We start from the raw sequence: 21,637 nt of genomic DNA on the forward strand, positions 1-21,637 counted from the left end.
CTTGACACTTCTTTTTTTTCTGAAGTGCAATCATCAGGAAGTTTTGGGGGTGGAAGTATTGAGCAATCTTGATGAAGTGTTAATGTGACAACACTGACAGCAGAAAGGAGCTTGTTGCAACCATTGACCACCTTCCCACTTTGCTGCTACTTTTTTTATTTTTTTACACTAAATCATCCACTATTCAGAGATTGCTCCCACCCACCAAGCAGCCGTGGAAGGCTTTGATTGGAAGAATGCATCTCACATCGGTAGAATGGGCTCTGACAGTGCGGCTCGCTCACTGGTTGGGGGGGGTATGAGGGTCTGAGGGTGTCTCTTTTTGCCGGCTGCACCTGTCCTAGCTAATGAGGGGCTAATGAGACTGAGAGTAGACGAACAGAAAAAGGAAGTCCTCTGAGGAGAGGATGCAAAGATTCCCTTCCTCCTCCCTCCTTTCCTTCACAGTCTCCATCTTTAAAACTGTAATTAAGGAAATTTCATTGATGTTTTGCTCTCTCTTGCCATACACTTCCCAGCTTGTTAGAGGTGCTGGTTAATCCATACACTTTCAAATGACTGCTGGGATATTGGCCTTTTGATGAAGCTTTCCATTTGTTTTATTTTTTTACGTTTCTTTGATGGATCGTAGTATTAGTTCTATTTTATGTTTTATTGTTTTGTTGTTGATTCCATACTTATTATTGTCAAGATGAGAGGCACATTACTGTTCCAAAGTTTGAGGTTCTTAAGTTTTTAAAAGAATTCTCATATGCTCACCAAAGGCTGCATTTATTTGATCAAAAATGGATTAGAAACAATATTGTGAAATAATATTATAAGTAAAAATATTTTTTTCTACTTGTAACATATTTTAAAATGTAATGTATTCCTGTGATGGCAAAGTTTTGAGCAGCCATTAAATTCCATTCACACCAAGAACGATATAGTTTTGTCGCATGTCGCTTAAATACTCGAGCTCTTTAAAGCAAGATTGATTCTGATTGGCTATCAATGTTTTTATCGTTCACCTGCTGAAAAAAAAAGTTCTGAAAGTGATTCCAACGATATCATTATAGTTGTGGTGTGGACTGCTTTTTCTTTCTTTTTTATATCTTTATCATTATAGTTATCGTCTTTGGTGTGAATGTGCATTTACTCCAGTCTTCAGTGTCACATGACCCTTCAGAAATCATTCTTATATGCTGATTTGGTGCTCAAGAAATATTTATTATTAGTATTATCAATGTTGAAAACAGTTGTGCTGCTTAATATTTGTAAAATTATTTTAACATTTTATTCAGGATTCTTTGAATAGAAAGTTCAAAATTTGTAGAACATGTCTTGACTGTCACGTTTAATCAATTTAATGCATCCTTGCTGAATAAAAGTATTAATTTCAAGTAGGTATTCTCTAACCTTCCACTTGTGATCTAGTGTTGGTTTGCTTATAGCCCTTAACAATTACATTTTTTAAGATGATAAAATATCACATCAATGGCATCTGCAAACAAATTAGCTTTAAAAGTTTCTTCTACAACTTCTACAATAGCAAGTAAATCAGTTCTCCTCAAGTTCACATGTGTCTTAGTGGAGTAATTAATCACATTGCCCATCATCTATGGACATTTTCCACTAATGTTTGACAACCAGAAAGTGTCCAAATCTGTTTCAATCAGTATCTGTTGCTCGTGACATTCATTATTTTAAATGAACGGATGTTGGTTTGATTTTTTTTTTTTATCTAAGTGTCCGGTGGCTACAGTAACTGTACAGCAGGTTGTCCATCTAAACCTCAAATGCCAAATAAATATCTCCAGGTGAAGTCCGACCTCCTCGCGGTGAGAAGGCCGTCGCCAGCGCACTCTATAGGTGTAGGAGCGAGCGTTCCACTGCCGTCTACCAAGTGGGGAGCAGTTCCACCATAATCCCCCTTTCTCCTACTCGGTCTCTCTTTCCCCCGTGGTTCCATTCATATTCTAATCACAGCTTTCCCTTCTGCAGTTTGTAGGCACTCCATCAGAGCCCTCCCTGCCTCAGGCTCTACACTTTTACTTCCCTCTTTTGTGGCTGCGCTCTCCTCCCAGCACACTAAAATAAGGTTGCTTCAAGGAGAGAGAGAAAGGGAGGTGGGGGGGGGGGGGGGGTGTCCACCAAACTTTCTCTATCCAGTTTTACCAATGGCCTATGAAGTTTCAAGACTTTTGGTTTCGAAAGATGACGATGAATATGTTTGCGTGAGACTTTGGTTTTGTTTTGTTTTTTGCACCGATTTGAATTAACTCAACTTTCACGCTCCCGTTTCCAGACCTATTAACGGCATCGCAGACGATCAAAAAAGTTCTGCAATGGGCCAAAAAGTGGCCCTTGGATGGAGAACTTTAAAACTAAAGCAGCAGGGGCAGAGTGTGTATCTGCGTGTGAGGAGAGGGTACGAAAACGTATTAAATGCTATAATGGGAGACGGGGAGGCCACAGTGCTGGGATTGCGTAGATCTAAGCCTCTTTTTTTTCTGGGAAGGGAGCTTTTCTTATTCAAAACAGCCCCACAAAAGACTTCCAGTGAGCCTTGCCACATCCCCATCTGACTCGAAGCCATTCATCAGCCTGCCGAGCCTATCAATGACATGTCCCCATCAGGGCTCCTATAAAATCAGCCCCTTTCCCATGAAACATCAGCAAACATTTTGACGGCTCTGGCTTTTCCCCCGCTGGATCTCTGGAGTCTGTGACCCCCCCCACCCCACCCCACCCCACCCGCTCCTACAACCCACACCCCCACCTCCATCACCATCGCCACCCTCTCCACGGACCTCACATCTTATGCATCTCTACGACGGGCAGTTCTCTCAGAGAGACGGAGGGAGCTGAGGAGGGGGAGTCCAGCACGGAGCCATTTTCTCAGAGGAGCCCCTGGAACGTGCATGGGAAGAGGATGCATTGTGGGCTGCTGGAAGAGCCTGACATGGATTCCACAGGTTGGTTCCTGCTGCACCGCCGTGACATTGGGACGCCTGGGATCTGGGCTCTTTTGGAACGTGAAACGGGCCTTGGGATTTTGAGACCTGAGATTGGCATCAGAAAAAGTTATTTAACCTTTCGTCAGGGAAGCTCTTGAATCTAGTACACCAAGAGATAAGTTGGCGTGTTTTTTGGCCTCGTTTTTAATTGCTCCGGATGGGTGTGCTTCTGCTGAGAATATGGTTTTACACAGTTTTGGGACTATGTAAAGTGGACGGCGTTTTTACGGAGTAGCAATATGACCTTAAATTGAGACTAAACTCATGCAAGGTCACAGATCTGAGTTTGTTGTCCAGTTTAAATGTTTTTTTTTTTTTTTTAAATGATGCACCTGCTCAAGCTAAGTTTTGACTTGAGTCAAAACTACACTTGGTACTATTGGTAAATATAATTGCTTCTTCTGAAGGTATAAATTGTAAAGACAACATTATTTTTACTATAATTCTAGATGTAGAGTTTTAACGACAAAATGTGTCATTAACTCATTTCAATTCTACAATGTAACACTCCGCGTGGCTTCAAAAAGCAGTTACCCATCGTTCAATTTTGTTCAATGTAGTCGTTTTGTGAGAAAAAAAGTTAATTATCAGCTATTTGAGGGACTTTCCACGCTGATATTCAGCACATGATTATGAATGATCTTAGATCAGTCTCGCCATTAGATTGGATTTAATCCAATTATTTAGAGAACTACTTAAACTGTTCACAGAGCAAATGATTCAATTACAGACTGAAAATCTGATCTCAACTGACTATGAGTCAACACTGACAGATTAATTCGAATCTGAGGGGGAGAAAAGAGATCTGTTGAGCTTCAAAATAACAGCTGCAGTATAATAACAATACTTTTTAATTTAAATTAAAATGTCAGCAAAATTAAAAATGTGATCATTAGGCTTTTCAAATGCATGTTAATACTTGAAATAGTTTATACAGCCTATTATCACTGATTTTAGCCTTTTAAAAATAACTTTATAAAATGTATGATGCAAGGAATATTTTACATTAAGTAAATTGAACTTGTTTATATTTTTCTTCATCTCATTGCAGGGTTATTTTGCCTAAATTGTGTTCACAAAAAATCAAAAGCCTCTCAATAATTGTCACAAAAAAAGAATACTTGAGGGAAATTTAGTTTTCTAGTTAGTAAAAGCACTGAACTTTGTTCAGAACTTTAACAAATAAATTGCTGATAAAAAATTATATATATATATATATATATATATATATATATATATATATATATATATCTTTGCTCCTTAGCATTGTGTAATATGTAATAGGCTATTTTTAAAACTTCAGCTTGATTGTCTGCTTGTGATGGGAAATGAGCAAATCAAAGCTGGGCCTGATTCACAGTATTTTCAGCTTTTAATTTGCTACCAAACTATGACATCCATATTCCATTCAGTAAAGAATGTAGATTTTAGCTTATTGGTAATTTCTTCAAATGCAAATTTGCCTAACCGAATGTATATTTTAATCAAGACAAAAATACATCTCAATTTTTTGTCTGAAGGCTGTCAAATAACTTATCCAAACAAGTGTTAAGTATCATAACTTTCTCCATAACTTCAGCCGCGATATGAAGCATCCTAGGCTATTTGTTGTCTATTGACTCGCAGCCGATGCTATAGTAACTGTTGTCATGGCCCGTGCAGGAAAACATGATTGACTTACGTTCGAATCGAATTATAAGTGTTTCAGTGTTGTGATGCAAGGACACCAGTCGGCTTACTTACATAGCATAAATGAGAATAGCGCTAAAAAGGTTCTATTATGACGACACCGCAATGGAGGAGCGGCGAGCGCGCAGAATCAATTGAGCGTGCGCGCGCCTGTAATTCGCCTCGGGAACAATGAAGGATTCCTGCAGTTCTGCTGAAAACATTTCAAATAGAATCCCAGCTGCCCAAAGATCCACACAATCGATTATAATTGAATTGCCCCGTCATTATTATGCCCCTTAACTCTTTAGGCAGTGGCTGCGACGCAACCACGTTTTCTAATGTTTTGCAGTCGTCCACAAACTGACAGTTAAAGTTACTTACGCATATGCTATGGTATTTAAAATGACAAAAATTCAACACATTCACAAAATATTTCAAGTTCTGTGGGGAAAAACCGAAATAAGACGAATAGGCCTAACGTTTAGCCTATGTTTAGGAACCACGGCGCGGTTGCACCTGTTGCCTCAGCCGATGGGAACCTAAATAGATAAATCATATGCTATGTTAAATAACTAAATCAAAATGGGATTGAATAGAAAAAGGCCAAATTAGATTTCTACATAAACGTTTGTAGTTTCGTTTCGCCTACTTTTTAAAACAAAGTGTGTTTCATCTAAAAATAAATAAATAAACCTAGAGGACGTGCCAAATAGGGCCTACGAGAAGACAGCCGCGTATGCCTACGTGCAAAAGGCATTATGTACAAATATAATTTGTTTTTTGCCCATCTTTTTACAGAGAGCTGGATTGAAAGATGTCTGAACGAAAGCGAGAGCAAGCGCTTCTCCAGCCACTCTTCTATTGGAAACATGTCCAACGACGAAAGTAAGTAGCAGCCTATGTATCGTCATGAATACATTAAATCAAAATAGACTGCATGAAACATTAATAATTCTGCTCAAAGAGAACATCATGTGAATGTTATCAGTGACTGAATCTTTCAAAAAGAAAAAGAAAACTGGAAAACTTTAGTGCATGGCTAGCCTACTGTAGGCTATATAAAATTTTATATTATATAGTATACATAATGGCATTATGTATAATTTATTTATTTTATTACTGATTCTGACTGTTGTTTTTCTTTTGATAAAAGACGAAGAGAAGGAAAATAACCGAGCATCTAAGCCACATTCAACACCTGCCACATTACAATGGTGAGTCTAATTTACACCAGAAATGTACATCACTTATCTTCATACCACCGCCACACACAAAGTTGAACTCTTGAAAGGTTTTAAACCATAGTAAAATTATGAATATAGTTATTAACTTTTATATTTTTAATGACATCTAATAGGAGCAAAAGGCTTCAGTCTGTGGGAAAACTCCTCCTTAGGTTTGAGATATGCTATTTTGTATAGTTTCAGGGCTCCATTTTGTAAAATATGACAAATACAGTTACTTGCTTTATCAATTTAAAACAAATCATTCACTTTTCTAGGAATTCTAGATCATAAAACGGCAGTTGAATTTCCAAATGTCATGTTTGCAGTCCTGTTGTTTGTAAGTTGTTGTCAGTTTCAAAATCTTGCTAGTCTATGGCAAACAAAACTAAACCCGTCAGGCCATTTTCTCTATTCTGAAATAATTTTTATTACAATTATTTTAGTTATATGTATACTGTTAAACTTGAACTACACTATTCAAAATTTCTTTAAGAAAGAAAAACAATTAGCAATTTTTTTTGTTGACCATTGTTTGAAGATCCCTCCAGTACACACAGTAATATTTGTTTTAGAACTCCAGAACTGCCTCCTTCCATGTTTCACTGCAGTTTATTTAATATTGACTTCTGATGCGTAGACCCTAGTTTTCTATGTGCGCTGACCTTACTGTTTCTCATTAGGTTGGAGGAGAACTATGAGATCGCAGAAGGTGTTTGTATTCCTCGCAGTGCACTGTACATGCATTACTTGGACTTCTGCGAGAAACTTGATTCTCAGCCGGTCAACGCTGCAAGCTTCGGGAAGGTATAGAAGCCTGTATTTAATATGTCAGTGATGAAATCAAATATTTATGATAATCATGTTGTGATGAGGCAAGCAAATGTAAAAACACTTAGTTTTCTCTCATCAAAGGTCCTATAAAAATGCATGTTCACATGAAAGAGGAAGGAAAACATCTGTTACCAAAAAAAAAGAAACAAAAGCATTACATAATACTGGGTATTATTAAGAGCCACAGCCAGTGGCCTTTTCTTACACCTCTTCTGCAAACTCATAGCTGGACAATAAAAACAATGAACATGTTCACCCTTGTTCCCACAACCCCTCAACCCACCTACTCATATAGCCACCCCCCGACACCCTTGTCCCGCTCCCCCGGGTCCTGTCGGAGGATATTGAAAAAGAGAGGGGGCCTGGATTAATGTGTAATTAAAGGAAATTTGGAAGGGTGAGATGTTGCGGAATGTTAGATCAGTGGCTGGAGCAGCGTGGGGTGTCCTTTAGGAAGGCTTCATTGATTCAGGACAAAAAAGAGAGAGAGAGCTGGACCTGCCTCCCTGTCTGCTCATTTATCAAGCCAAGCCTGACAGAAACTTCACAGCTTGGCCTCTTTTTTCATCCCGCACAATAGAGAGCTTCACTGTTTGCAAAGTTTTCTGCACCAGGAGCTGGACTAAGGAGCTCATGGACAAAAAGCAGAGAGAAAAAGAGAGATTGGCCAGAAAAGAAATGTCAGTGGACATGTATGAATCGAACAAGATGATTGAGAAGATATTTTGTGTCGTAGTTGTAACAGATAACACACTGATGTCACAAAAAGGTCTGGCCAGAAAGGTTTAATGTGTGTGTGTGTGTGTGTGTGTGTGTGTGTGTGTGTGTGTCTGTGTGTTTTATAGATAATAAGACAACAGTTTCCTCAGTTAACCACGCGGAGACTAGGAACGAGAGGCCAATCGAAGTAAGTTCCTTCTCCAATATTACAGAACTTTTCTAACTTTTTACATTTATCATATCACTTTAAATATGGTTTTTCAAGTCAATATTACTTCCAAAAACTAATAATTAATGATAATTAATTTGCAAAGTTATATTTTTTCCTTTTATCTATCCACCTTCATGTTGCCCCAAAATCCAAAAATATTTTTTCCCGTGAAGTAGGAGTTTTTAAAAATGTATTTATAATTTATTTGAAAAATATTTTACTCACTAGTCAAAAGTTTGGAATGATTACGATTTTTTAATGTTTTTTTAAAGAAGTCTCTTATGTTCGCCAAGGCTGCATTTATTTGATTAAAAATACAGTAATAGCAGTAATATTGTGAAATATTATTACTATTTAAAAGTTAATATTTTCCATTGTAATATATTTTAAGATGCAATTTATTCCTGTAATGGCAAAGCTGAATTTTCAGCAGCCATTGCTCCAGTCTTCAGTGTCACATGATCCTTCAGAATCATTCTGATCTAAATATATTATACATAAATTACATTTTAAAACATGTTACAATAGAAAATAGTTATTTTAAATTATTTTTCACAATAATACTGTTTTTACTGTATTTGTATATATTTATATAGAAATAAATGTATAAATTCAGCCATGGTGAGATTTTTTTATATATAGCCTATATAAAATGTTACTTGGGCCTGTTAAAAAATCGTTTATGAGGATCTTAGTCATTGAGAGACATGTATATGTATAAAAAAAATGACCACTGCAAATCTACTTTAGACTTTGAACACTTTCTAATCATGACTGCTTTAGTACAGCAAAATTGTCAGCAAACACATTAAAACTCATATATAATCTTCATCCTGCCACTCACTCGTCCCTCTTAGGTATCACTACTATGGAATCGCTGTAAAGGAGAGCTCCCAGTACTACGATGTGATGTACTCTAAAAAGGGCGCTGCGTGGGTGAACGAGACGGGCAAGAAAGAGGTCACCAAACAGACAGTGGCGTATTCACCGCGCTCCAAGCTGGGCACTCTCCTGCCAGACTTTCCAAATGTCAAAGACCTAAATCTGCCTCCCAGTCTGCCAGAAGAGAAGGTAAACAGATCACTAAAACCTCTAACTGCTAACCTCCAACTCCAACCCCCCCTCTCCCTCCTCCTGCCCGCTACCCACCCTTCTAGATCCTGCTTTCATGTGTCAGGCGGACCTTCCCTGGGCCTGGATTTAGATGAGGACCTGGAGGATTTATGTGTTGGTTCCTAGCGAACTCTTAATCTTTCAAGTAGATAATAAGATCTCGCATTGGACAAAGGACGGGCACTAGCTGTCTCGCTTTAAAAAGGTGCCTGTAATTTTAAATGGTTTGTGAGTTTCTGATCTTTAAAGCCTCTTTTCATACACTGGTTTGGCAAGACCTTGTAAATAGGCATTGTTCGTGAAAGCAGCTTTTTTGTTGTTTGGTATTTGTATCCTCTTTCTTTAGTGTTAGAGTCTTTTAGTGTCTTATTAATGCATGACCATGAATCAGGAATGAATTTGGTATGACATCATTAACCAAGAGTTTCGTTGAATTAGTCTCTGTGGGAAAGTATTATAAAAGTCGTTTAAATGGGCTTTTTTTCTCTACAAGGTCTCAACCTTTATTATGATGTACAGAACTCACTGTCAGAGGATATTGGATACAGTCATACGAGCCAACTTCGATGAGGTTTGACATTTCTTTTTTTTTTGGTTGCATGCATGCATTAACATGCTTTGAATGATGTTTTCTTCAAGCTTTTTCATCCAGTGGCATTAATGGTTTACACAAGAAAAGGCTTCCTTCATATTTTATCACAATGTTTATTTGTTTGTGTATATGCACAGGTCCAGAGCTTCCTGTTGCACTTTTGGCAGGGCATGCCGCCCCACATGCTCCCTGTCCTGGGCTCTTCTACAGTAGTGAATATAGTGGGTGTTTGTGACTCTATATTGTACAAGGCCATCTCAGGAGTCCTCATGCCCACCGTCCTACAGGCTCTACCTGACAGGTCAGTCCCATCCCTGCCTATTTTGATTTTGTTAAAAAAGTGTATAACAGATTTTTTACACTTACAGTTTTTTGAAAGTGCTGCATTTCTGAGTGAAAGGGGCAGAGGTGTAAGTAGTACCTGAAAAACATACTTTTGTAAAAGTACAGTTACCTCACAGCGAAAATTACTCCACTACAAGTCACCAATTCCAATACGACTTGAGTAAAAGTCTTAGTATCTGATTTTAACAGTACTTGAGTATTTTGGCTCAAAGATGCACTAGTCCTCAACAGCTAAGAGACATGCCAGTGAAAAACAAGAAACAGTTGATTTGTGAGGAGAGCAATCACATGTTTATTTTCTAAGAAACCTCAAAATTGTAGTAAATCAAGGTTAACACAACGTCTACAAACACTCTAGTCTCAGTTAAGATCAAAAGTTCAAAAAGGGCTTAAGTAAACTAATATCCTTTAAAAAGGTCTCTTCAATATAACGGATAAATAATAATGTTAAGTAAAATGAAATGGTAAAAGCCTGCTCGCACTGGACACTGGTTTCGGCCTCATCACCGGTTGCAGTCATATCCTCGTGTCATATATGAAACACCTGCGATTCACAACTACCTGCTAATGCACTTAGAGTAACCTTGTTGACAAATTTGGTTCAAAACGCACAAGATATAGTACCTTCAAAGCCCTGTAGATGGCAAAATCACTTACTTTGTAGCAGAAATAAACTGCTGCAGAAAAAGTTAGGTTACATGTAAATTTTAATGAGAAATTGCATTACTCATCACAGATATATTGGAGTAAAGACTACATATACTGTTAAAAAAATTAAGTCATTTATAGAATAAAAGTTGTTAATATCTCTGAAACTCTGTAAAACTACTAAGTAGCCAATAAGTTTCTTAAGTAGGCAAATTACATTTGCCCAAATACTTAACACCACTGGAAAGTGGTTATTTAATGAGAAAAAGAAAAATTATGACAGGACTTAATTTTATTCATTGGAACTGGATGGATTAAGAAAAGCTGTAGCCTACCTATATGAAGTGGATGGAGGGGAGAATTTGGCTAAGTAAGAGCATCAGCCAAAAGTCAAGTAGAATCACATTTAATAGGATAACAAAGATTTGTTAAGATTATGAAGATTTTTACTTGCATATTATGTATTATACTATATTTCACATTCAAAATCATCAGAATTGCCTCAGTGCTGATTGAACTCCAAGCCTTGAGACTTTTTTCTTTAGTCAAATAGACTTTTGTCTTCAAGCTAAATAAATACCTTTAATACTATTGCCACAAAGATCGTGCTAGCATTGCTTTTACGTCAGTGTAAATAACTTAACAGATTACCTGTCAATGACGCATGACTCCAATTTTTATTGCTCCAGACAAGAGGTAAATAATGTCATTGCATCAGAGCATTCTTTGTGTAATGTACACATTGAATGTTTTTATACATTTATGTCCTTGTTTATGTGTTTTGATAATGCAGCCTCACTCAAGTGATCAGGAAGTTTGCCAAGCAGCTGGATGAGTGGCTGAAGGTGGCGTTACATGACCTGCCTGAGAACTTGCGCAACATAAAGTTTGAATGTAGGTGCCAAGTATATTCGATACTCTCAAAAAAATGAAGAAAATGAACTTTGCTAGTATTCTAAGGCTATTTTTGAAAAAACGTTGTTTTTTTTATTCTCAGTGTCAAGAAGATTTTCCCAGATACTTAAACGACAAACATCATTAAACCATCTCTGTCAGGTATACAGCAATATGTTTAATATTTAAGGTTTCTTTCTGCGTCCTATTCTCCATCATGTTTTTGCAAATGTCTATGATCAGTTATAGTGCAGGGAGAAATTTTAAATAAAACCTTTCTCTTGCAGGCCTCTCGGACAGTGATCCACAGTGCAGACATCACCTTTCAAATGCTTGAAGACTGGAGGAACGTAGACCTCAACAGCATCACTAAACAGACTCTTTATACAATGGAAGACTCCAGAGAGGACGAGAGGAGACTTATCATTCATTGTAAGGAATAGTGATGCATTTCACGATCAGATTTAAATGAAAAAGTGTCAGATAAGACATAGCCGGACTGATTCAGATTTATTTATTAGTGTTTCTGTACTCCACCACATGCAGTGTTATTGCTGCAAATTCACTTGCAAGCGCTGTGTTAAAAGCCCCACTGGTTTACGTTTCGGATTTCACACAGTAGCTGTCAGCCAGAGCTGAATCATTCCCACGACCATGAGCATCGAGCTTTAACCACAGACACTGAGAGGTTAACCCTCACAGTTTGACACCCCGAGGAGCATTTCAAATTCATTTCAGCATCAACCTCTCACATGACTGATCAGGTCAAAGTTCAAAGATTCTGTCATGTCATCCTCAAAAGAGGATTCTGAGCTCCTCTTTCTACAATTTCATAAGGTGATCTCAAATGTGCCAATAGTATTTTTGTATTTATGGATTAGCAACCTTTAACAGCAATTAAAATGGAATTTGACCGATATGAGAAATGCATGCTTCAAAATAGAAATTTGTTTTTAATCTTTTAAACTCTTTTCTGCTGTTTTTCAAAGTGTATCAAGAATTTGACAGACTGCTGGAGGACCAGTCCCCTATTGAAGCCTACATCGAGTGGCTGGACTCTATGGTGGAGAGATGTGTCGTGAGGGTACGTGTATGCAGAACATGATTTCCCCAAGTACATGTTCCTGGATCATCATCTTTGTTGATCCTGGAACAACCAATCAGATTTGAGGGACAAGTTTTCAGTTTATGTCAACTTTAGGCTTACAACCAGGTGCTTCTACATCAGTGTTATTCATCTATCATTTCCCTCTGATTTTAGGGATAACTTATGGGTAGGTGTAGGGATTTGGTTAAGACTAAATTTTCAGACAGGAATGTTGTTCCAAGATCAACAAAATATGTTGACTTGGCAAAATCAGGCTTGATTTATACTCTACTACAGTATGATGATCCTATAATTAAATATCTGATTGTATAGCTAAAATATAGGCCTATACAAAGATGTAAATATGAATAATAATAAAAAAACCTATACCTTTCAAAAGTTTGGGGTCGGTAAGATTTTTTAATGTTTTTGAAAGAAGTCTTTCTCTTGGCTCCATTTGTTTGATCAAAGATACAGTAATATTGTGAAATATTATTACTATTCTAAATATTTCTATTTCTATTTTAAAATTTCATTTTAGCATAGTTTTGGGGATCATTACTCCAGTTTTCAGTGTCATATGATCCTTCAGAAATCAAATTTGTTATTATTATCAATGTTGAAAACAGTATATATATATGTATGGATGTATAATTTAGATATTTCAACAGAAATATAATCAAGAATTGTCATTATACTGTTTTTATGTTCTTCCAATCCAAACTAAGTTTGCAGGTGTCCAACCCATGTTGTAAATGCAGTCACAACATATTTAAGACCTATCGTGATGCAATTCCCCAACTTAATGATGTCTTCATTGCCCCTTTTTGCGGGGCCTCAATTATAGTTCAGATATGGGCTTGTAAATCTGGTTGCCATGGGAACTTATACTACCTACCAGACAATAGTTCAATGGGAGGGTGTTTCCTTAGGGGCAAATCAAATAGTTGACTTGTTGACGTGTTTTTCGTACTTAGGGGTTAGGCCCAAGTATGGACCCAAAGGTTAAGGCCCCTGTGCCTTCCCCCAGGCTTTTCTAATGGTAATACTCCCTTTAGGTGGCGGGGAAGAGACCCGGATGCCTGAAGAGGGTAGCTCAGCAGTTCCTGCTCATGTGGTCATGTTTCGGGACCAGAGTTATCCGGGATATGACGCTGCATAGTGCACCAAGCTTCGGTGAGTCAAGCTGCACCGTTTTGTCACAATCATCCTATTAGGAAGAGTAGAAACTTCTTACCGATTTTATTTGTTTGGAAGCTTGAGTTTTTCAGGTTTACTAAAAGTTTCTCAATCCACAACACCAAGTGTCAACTTTTAACTAAGATGGCAGCTTTGTTAACTCTTGGCTTACACCATCTAGCCGTCTATGGTAAAGTTACTGAAAGAAGGGCCATAAAAGAGGTAAAAGCCCCCTCCCTGTCAGCTCTGTCTGTGAATATCAAAGGCACAGCTGGTTGCAGTGTTTTGATAATGCAGCTCTCTGTACAAAACAGCTAATTAACAAAGGCAAACCCCCACCAAGTCTTTCCCCCTTCTTCCCATTTTATGACCGGGCAGTATTGCGCCCAGTCCGCTGAATAGCAGCGATGTTTATTATGCACATAGTGGCTGGAGTTGCTAACACAATGTGAGGATTGTGCCATGCTCCTTATGAATTCTTTCCCCCATCTCATTCAGAAAATGGACTCAAAGCATCATATGCTTCAGTAACTCTGTAGAGTTTATGGTTGGACCGCTAGTTTGGTTCTGACTTGGATTTGAGCTCTTACCGTTTAAATTGTCCAATGGTATTGCGCCATTTAACAACATCAAATCATTTTGATCCCTCAAAACTCTCAGAGTTTCAAATTCAAAATGCTTTATGCTAGTTGTCCACGTAGCCTTCATTTATTACTTGTTTCAGACAGGATACTTGAATTGGTAGGAACTTTTTATGGTAAATTGGATTCTTTATATTTCTAGGCTCATTTCATCTGATCCACCTCATGTTTGATGACTATGTACTATACCTGCTTGAGTCTCTGCACTGCCAAGAGAGAGCCAATGAACTGATGAGGGCTATGAAAGGAGAGGGATCACCAGGTAAGATCGATTTGATACAAGCAATAGAGCTGATCTGTCGTGACATCAAATTACATAGACAGCTGATTTGTCATTAAAACAGTAGTTTTCATTAGTATGTATTTGACTTTACTTGAAGAGAGTTTCAAGTTTTGTTCTACAACATAAATGACACACAGTCAAACCTCAATAGGAATTTTGAAGTTGCAATTTTTTTTAAAAGCCTGCTGTATCAAATTTGATACACAAATTGCCAAGGCCTCTAAATTATCAACATGAACAAAACATTGCTGAAAAACCTGTTGTTTTTCATCTACTACATATTCTGTCGTCGTCTTTTTGCTGCAAAGTCCCTACTGAAGTAGATATAAGAATAATTTTTTATTGATAGTCATATTTCAGTATGATCACTTGCTGGACTGTACTAACTTAGGTTTACTTCATTATCCATATATACATTTTTAGAAAAATCCTGTTCAAATATGATTCATCAGGCTTTTTAAGGAATGTTTATTTATACGTCTCTCAATCATCATTGTATTTCATTATATGAAAGAGCTTGGAGCTACAGAACTTTGATCATAAAACTGAGCTTTTAAAAATCATCTTACAAAGACAAATGACTCAACCTCATGTCGTTCCAAGCCCGTAAGACCTCCGTTCATCTTCGGAACACAGTTTAAGATATTTTAGATTTAGTCCGAGAGCTTTCTGTCCCTCCATTGAAAATCTATGTATGGTATACTGTCCTTGTCCAGCAAGGCAATAAAGACATCATCAAAGTAGTCCACGTGACCTCAGGGGGTTAGTTCGAATTTTTTGAAGCATCGAAAATACATTTTGTTCCAAAAATAACAAAAACAATGACTTTATTCAGCATTGTATTCTCTTCCGGTTCTGTTGTCAATCCGCGTTCACGAGGCCAGTGACGCTGCTGACGTAAGACGCTGCTGATGTGTGCGCCCGTGTATTCGGGTTCAAATAAATATGTCTGGTTAAAAAAAAATGCAAGGTTTCCCCTGTGTCGAAATCCTTAGACATGTTTGCAAAGATTGTTTTGTTTACAGCGTGCGTCTCCCTTAGACTGTAAACGAAGCTCGGGCGCACCAGATAACACGTCAGCTCGTCTTATGTCAGCGGACTCATGAACGCGGATTGACAACAGAACCGGAAGACAATACAATGCTGAATAAAGTCGTCGTTTTTGTTATTTTTGGAACAAAATGTATTTTCGATGCTTCAAAAAATTCTAACTAACCCACTGAGGTCACATGGACTACTTTGATGATGTCTTTATTGCCTTTCTGGACAAGGACAGTATACCGTACATAGATTTTCAATGGCGGGACAAAAAGCTCTCGGACTGAATCTAAAATATCTTAAACTGTGTTCCGAAGGTGAACGGAGGTCTTACGGGCTTGGAACGACATGAGGGTGAGTCATTAATGACATAATTTTCATTTTTGGGTGAACTAACCCTTTAAGATGTCTGCCGGGGCATGTTCCAAAACCATCTTCCAAACCATGAATTGTGGTTATTGCAGCAGAGAAAATCTAACATATTATGATAGTTTTCAAAATCGCAAAGACTTCTTAACATTTTAGGCTTTTGTTTTACAGCAGATACTGGGGAAGAGCAGATGATGATAGGCTCCACCCCCACATCGACGTCACCTGGACCCTACTCTCCTGCCAAGTCTGTTCACTCGGTGGGCGTACCAGCAGTAGGTTCCCCCAATTCATCCCAGTCTCCGGAGTACACCAGCATATCAGCTACCACAGGTAAATGGTGACTTCGAACTGATTATAACACTCAAATCTTACATCACAGTCTCACATTCAACAGTACAACTGGCACAGGCCCATTCCATGCATTCATTAAAACTGTATCTCACAATAAGCTCATTAATTAACACGCCATACACGTTTCTTTGTATATGTATGTCTGTATGTGCCAGGAGCTGTTCAGTCATATACCTGGTCCCTTACATACACAGTGACAACCTCAGGTGGCAGCCCACCCGAGACCGGATCCCAGCTTTCCTGCATGAGAGGCGGACCCCCTCTACACAGCTCCTCCTCCACCCACAGGATGCCAGTTTACCCACATCGGGATGAGCATGGGTGAGCCCACAAAATCAATGAGAAGACATTAAATGATGTTGAAAACAATATTACAGTGTGGATTGTGAAATGTTTTAAGAGATTTGTACTCCATTTTCTCCAGGTATACTGGCAGCTATAATTACAGCAGCTACGCAAACCAGCACCATCATGCCATCCAGAGTCAGTATTCCAGTTTAACCCATGAACCAGGGCTGCCCACCCCTCTGCACTATTCCTCATACCACCGGACCTCCGCACAGGTCAGCCTCCTCCCACCCAAAATCCAAAAATCATACACTACAGTATTATTTTAAAATGATACTATTTATTTATAAGCTTAGGGGAATTTTTGAACTATTTATAAAATATCATAAAACATGTGATTACAGAATATAGATTGACAATTTTCACAGGCTACGCCTTCAATTTCTCAAGTTCGTCAGTGATGTCAATTAAAGTCACATTGGTTCAGTTAAGGCCCATCTCCACTATACATAAGGAGAAAAATATTAAATCAAATTAAATGATAGATCATAAGTATAACCCAAAAAGTCATAATTTTGACAAAAAAAGTGAAAATAAGGCCATATTAATTGATAAAAAGTCAAAATTGAGAAACCGTCAATTATAGCATAAAAAGTATTTTTATGTCACAATTTAAACTTTTTAATATGATTTATAGTAGTCAAAATTGACATACTAAGCTATAATTTGAATATAAAATGTCGAAAGTTTGATAAACTAAGTTATATTTTTGGTAAAAAGTCATAATTGGCAAATATTCAACTTTTTATCTCATAATTATGACCTATAGTAATATGTCATAATTATGACTTTTTTCCTCATAGTTATGACCTAATAAAACTTTTTATTTAAATTTTGACTTAGTATTTTATTGTTTTGACTTCTTTTGTCAAAATTATGCCTTTTTATGTCATAATTATAAGGGAAAACATGCAGAAAAGGCTTACACGTGAATTAATAGCATTTTCAACCAATTTTCAGTGAGAAAACAAAATTGATTTTATTTTGACTTTTATTTGAGTTGACTTGATTTTATCAACCATCTAAAAAGGAAGTTTCAAAGTAAAAGTTCTTGATTAAAGACTACAGAATTTTGTTCGCAGATGAATCATGAACAATGAGACTAGGAATGAGTATTAAGAAAGTAAACATAATAAGTAAACATAAGATGGAAATGGGTGTGTATTTGGTGTGGAAGTGTATTCTATCCTCTTTTAGTATTTAGTGTATTCTAGTCTCTTTTACTGGGTTTGTAACTGAGAGAAGAATACTATGTACATACTGTGAATGTGAATGGTGGTTGATGTATTACAGTCATTAGCATCTGAAATGTTCTTTTAACTGTTATTCACAGAGTTTTATGGATAGAGAATGCTTGCTTACCTCAGCACACACTGGGGTAATAGGCTGAACTCTTCCTGATCAGAAATACTGGTCATTTAGCATATGTATTTAAAGTGTATTGACTTCTGAAAGAGAACAAAGGTGGAAAAGCTCAGTTAATTGTCTTTGTTAAACCTCTAGACAACTGCTGGGTTAAAGTTTGATGAAAATAACACTCGCTAAATCTCACAATGCTGCCGTTACTTTAGCATGAATCAGCCAAAGCAACATTTTACATGCAGATATTTAGAAAAGGTCAGCTTTGAATACTGGACTGGAAAAGCCTTGTTTAATGTTAAAATTCCCTTGATGTCTGAGGCTTATTTAGGCCTAAGAATACCTGGAATGTTTGATTTTTAAAGTATATAGTGAGTATTAGCCTATATATTTTAAGTTTGAAGGATGTGCAGTTTGAATAATTGAGTAGTTTGTTTTGGGTGCTATTTAAAACTTTAAAAAGAAAGAAAGAAGGAAAGAAAGAAAGAAAGACAGATATCTATGAGCTTTTTGATTTTTAGATACAGGAAAACCGTTCGTCCTATCAGTTTGAAAAGATACAGCACACTAAGAACAGGCGGCAGGTCTGTGCCAAATGTAGAAGATGTATGAAAACTTTAGGAGTAGTTATACTGAATTGTGGACAAGCATTGCATTGTTGCATGCAAATATACTAAGTGTATACAAAATTTACATGCTGCATGTTTCTAGTTCCCGAAACTGAGGGAATAGTTGAATGTTAAGTAGTCTTTATTGTGCTTGAGATTGAGCGAGTGTGAATAGTTGAATTACATTGTTCAGTTGTGGATGGAGAGGAGTGGATCTGGTCACATATATTGAAAGTCAAAGCGGGTGTGATGGTAATTTCCTGTCAAGAGCTCTCTGGTCCAGCCTGCCTTTGTAATGGGGGATCAGCTGGTCCTCAGAGTTCTCCTCCACACTGCGATACAGCCTCTGAAAAGTGGACCGGCTAGAGCCAAGAGAGCCGCACACACACTCACACACACCCAATGTCTTTCTACCATCCAATCAATGACCGCCTTAGACAACTCAACAAGTTGCCGGAAATCCAGATGGAAAAGCGTGTTTATTAAAATATTGTTATTCAATGGTCTCTTTTATCTGCATGAACAAGAGGTCACCAAGCAACACATCTAGGTCTCTGACCCCGCCTGACTTTCTTTTTCCGTGCCGCAGCCGTTCATAAAAGCTCTGACTGTGGACGGTTTCTATTTAGAGAGCACTTATAGATTTTTACTTCCACTTATTTTCCGTCAACTTAAAATGGATACAATGTCCACACTTTGTTCAAGAGAGCTACTCTGAAGGAGGCAATGGAGAGGAGACAAATGAAGATTTTGTTGACTTCCCCAGAGAGAACAGATTGTTTTATACAGTCGACACATATCTTCAGCTGACATGCTCAGTTTTGTTTTTAGACTGTTACCCAGAAATTGTCGCAACAAAAATAACCTTTTTTAAGTGCTATGTTACTTAGCTTTCTTATTTTATTTTACCAGGACAAATGATGGTGAACTGTTGCAGTTTTAGTTGATTATTAGATAGTCTTGCATCATAATTTTAACAATAACAAAAAAAAAGCCTAAAAGATTTATTGAATGCAGGGGACGGATTTATGTCCTGTTTAGGCAGTTGGTCCAAGTTTTATACTTATCCAAACCTGTATGAGTTTCTTTCTTCTGTTGAACACAGATGGCTACCGTCCACTGTCTGGTTACCAACATTCTTTAAAATGTCTGATTTTGTGTAACACAGAAGAAAGAAACGTATACAAGTTTGGAACAAGTATATGATGTCAAAATTTTCATTTTTGGTTGAACTGTCCCTTTAACATGAAGGAAGATGAGATGAATCGTTAACAGAATGCACAACATAAGTCACTTGTGTTTCGTTGCAATGGTCCTCATGCATATCTCTCTCTGATTTGTAGTATCCACTCAACAGCCAGATGTCCAGAATGGAGTCCTGTTTGATGAGTGGGTCTCCTCTTCTACACTCGAGCGCTGTGACCCCACGTTGGCCAGACGTGCCCTCGGCCAACAGCTGTTACACCAGCCCCGCAGTCCACACGTCACGCTACTCCACCGGAGACATGTACTCCCCTCTGGCCCCACGCAGGAACTCTGAATATGAGCATGCGCAACATTTTCCAGGATTTGCCTATATCAATGGGGAGGCCACAACTGGGTGGGCAAAATGATTGTACACTTCCGAGAGTCTTCGTCCAAGACAACAGATGTCTCCGTGTGGAAAGCTGAACAGATAAAACAGCAGCCACCCATATTTAACCTAATTACAGAGAATGTATTTGAGTTGAAATTACATTGTGTCAGAGATGTTTTTATTGGTGTGGTCAGTGTTTACAGTGTAAGCTGCCAATGAAAGTCTTTTCGAATCGCAATCATTGTGTGAGTGCAAAAAGGCAGTGTCCCAGTTGTGCCTTTCCTCGCCTTTTCTCATTTATTTCTATCTCTATAAACATTATAGACCATACTATCACTTACTGTGCAAAAATTTTGTTCGCTGACCTCGTTTCAGTGTAAAAATGCGCACATCTCACAGCATTCTGTCACCACAGGTTGGGTGTTTGATGTTAAATAGTGATCTGTTAACAATACCACAGGGGTTTTTCTTCTCAGCCCATGTCAACATCAAAGTGTGCTGCTTTCCTAGCACAAACCTAACACATTCTCAGCACCAGGAAGAAAAGCCTTAATATTACATCGGAGAACGCCCTATTGGCCAGCTGCCAGGTTGCCAACGTCATAGGAGTCTAAACAAATAAGGGCAATTCACATGAGTACTTGTTGCATGCGAATGTGAACATAAGATTTCTCATATTACACAAAAATGCAGAATTACCCCAGTGTGATCCTGGGAGAATATTAGAGATCTTTTCTGTAGCTTTGTAACATTGTGTCCCTTTGCATTGTTTATCTGTGTTTGACCTGTATATCCAGTTTTGTATGATTTAGGAAACCGAAAACTGTTAACCTAGGTTTGTGTGTTTTTGAATGCACTCAAAGGTACTGTGGACCTATTACCCTATGGGTAGGAATAAAAAGGAAAGATTATGAAAATGTAACATTTATTATCTTTAGTCACTTTCTCTTGTAAATAAAAGCACTCAGTAACTTCTGTGGTGACAGCTGTTACTTAAATGATATATGTGGAATTATTTGTTGCCACATAAAGATTTTTTAAAACTCAGTTTGGATTGTCTTTTTATTATTTGTGTTTTTTTTCTTTTTTCTTGACATGTCTGTTTTAAATTAAGAAATTCATTATACATATTTAGCTATAAATTACTGACAGGTATCAAACGCTAAGCCTACTATTAAACTTTTACATTTTTTGAATTGTTTACTTTGTTAAACCAGCAATGAAGAGTCTAAAAATCAGATCAACTTGCTGAATTATACTTTTTAAATGGTCACATCTTGATAATTCAACTCTAAATTTAATTATATGTATTTATTTATTTGTGCATGTATCACTGTAAATTGTTGCCTGCATCTATTAATTTTGTGCAGTGACCATTTACATCTTGCACTTTTAAAAAAAACTAAAAGTATTTATTCAAAAACAACACTTTAATGAAATGTAGAGGGAGAAGAAACAGTTAATATATCATGCATAATGCAAAATAATACTGCAAACAGAAAAACTGAATTTCGGAGAAGCTTGGGTAGCCTACTTCTGCTCTTA

At 37.5% G+C, this 21,637-nt stretch overlaps 1 protein-coding gene across 2 annotated transcripts; it reads left to right on the forward strand.

Moving 5' to 3' along the window:
• The first annotated feature begins 2,643 nt into the window (after window positions 1-2,643).
• On the forward strand, window positions 2,644-21,139 carry rfx4 (regulatory factor X, 4). 2 transcript variants are annotated; one of them, XM_077193471.1, is made up of 18 exons: window positions 2,644-2,957; window positions 5,469-5,555; window positions 5,824-5,884; window positions 6,577-6,700; window positions 7,573-7,634; window positions 8,516-8,729; window positions 9,265-9,342; window positions 9,501-9,664; window positions 11,150-11,250; window positions 11,354-11,412; window positions 11,538-11,682; window positions 12,240-12,334; window positions 13,396-13,513; window positions 14,300-14,419; window positions 16,019-16,180; window positions 16,357-16,522; window positions 16,626-16,764; window positions 19,860-21,139. In XM_077193471.1, exons 1-18 carry the CDS (start codon window positions 2,915-2,917, stop codon window positions 20,127-20,129), a joined length of 2,208 nt encoding a protein of 735 aa, XP_077049586.1. In that variant the 5' UTR covers window positions 2,644-2,914; the 3' UTR covers window positions 20,130-21,139. The 2 variants fall into 2 exon arrangements, with proteins under 2 accessions (XP_077049586.1, XP_077049587.1); XM_077193472.1 differs by having other exon boundaries at window positions 2,663-2,957; window positions 16,396-16,522.
• The last annotated feature ends 498 nt before the right edge of the window (window positions 21,140-21,637 follow it).

This window comes from Siphateles boraxobius, unplaced genomic scaffold (genome assembly GCF_051911475.1).
Source record: "Siphateles boraxobius isolate OS27281-9 unplaced genomic scaffold, OSU_SipBor_1 31, whole genome shotgun sequence".
Classification (NCBI taxonomy): Eukaryota; Metazoa; Chordata; class Actinopteri; order Cypriniformes; family Leuciscidae; genus Siphateles; species Siphateles boraxobius.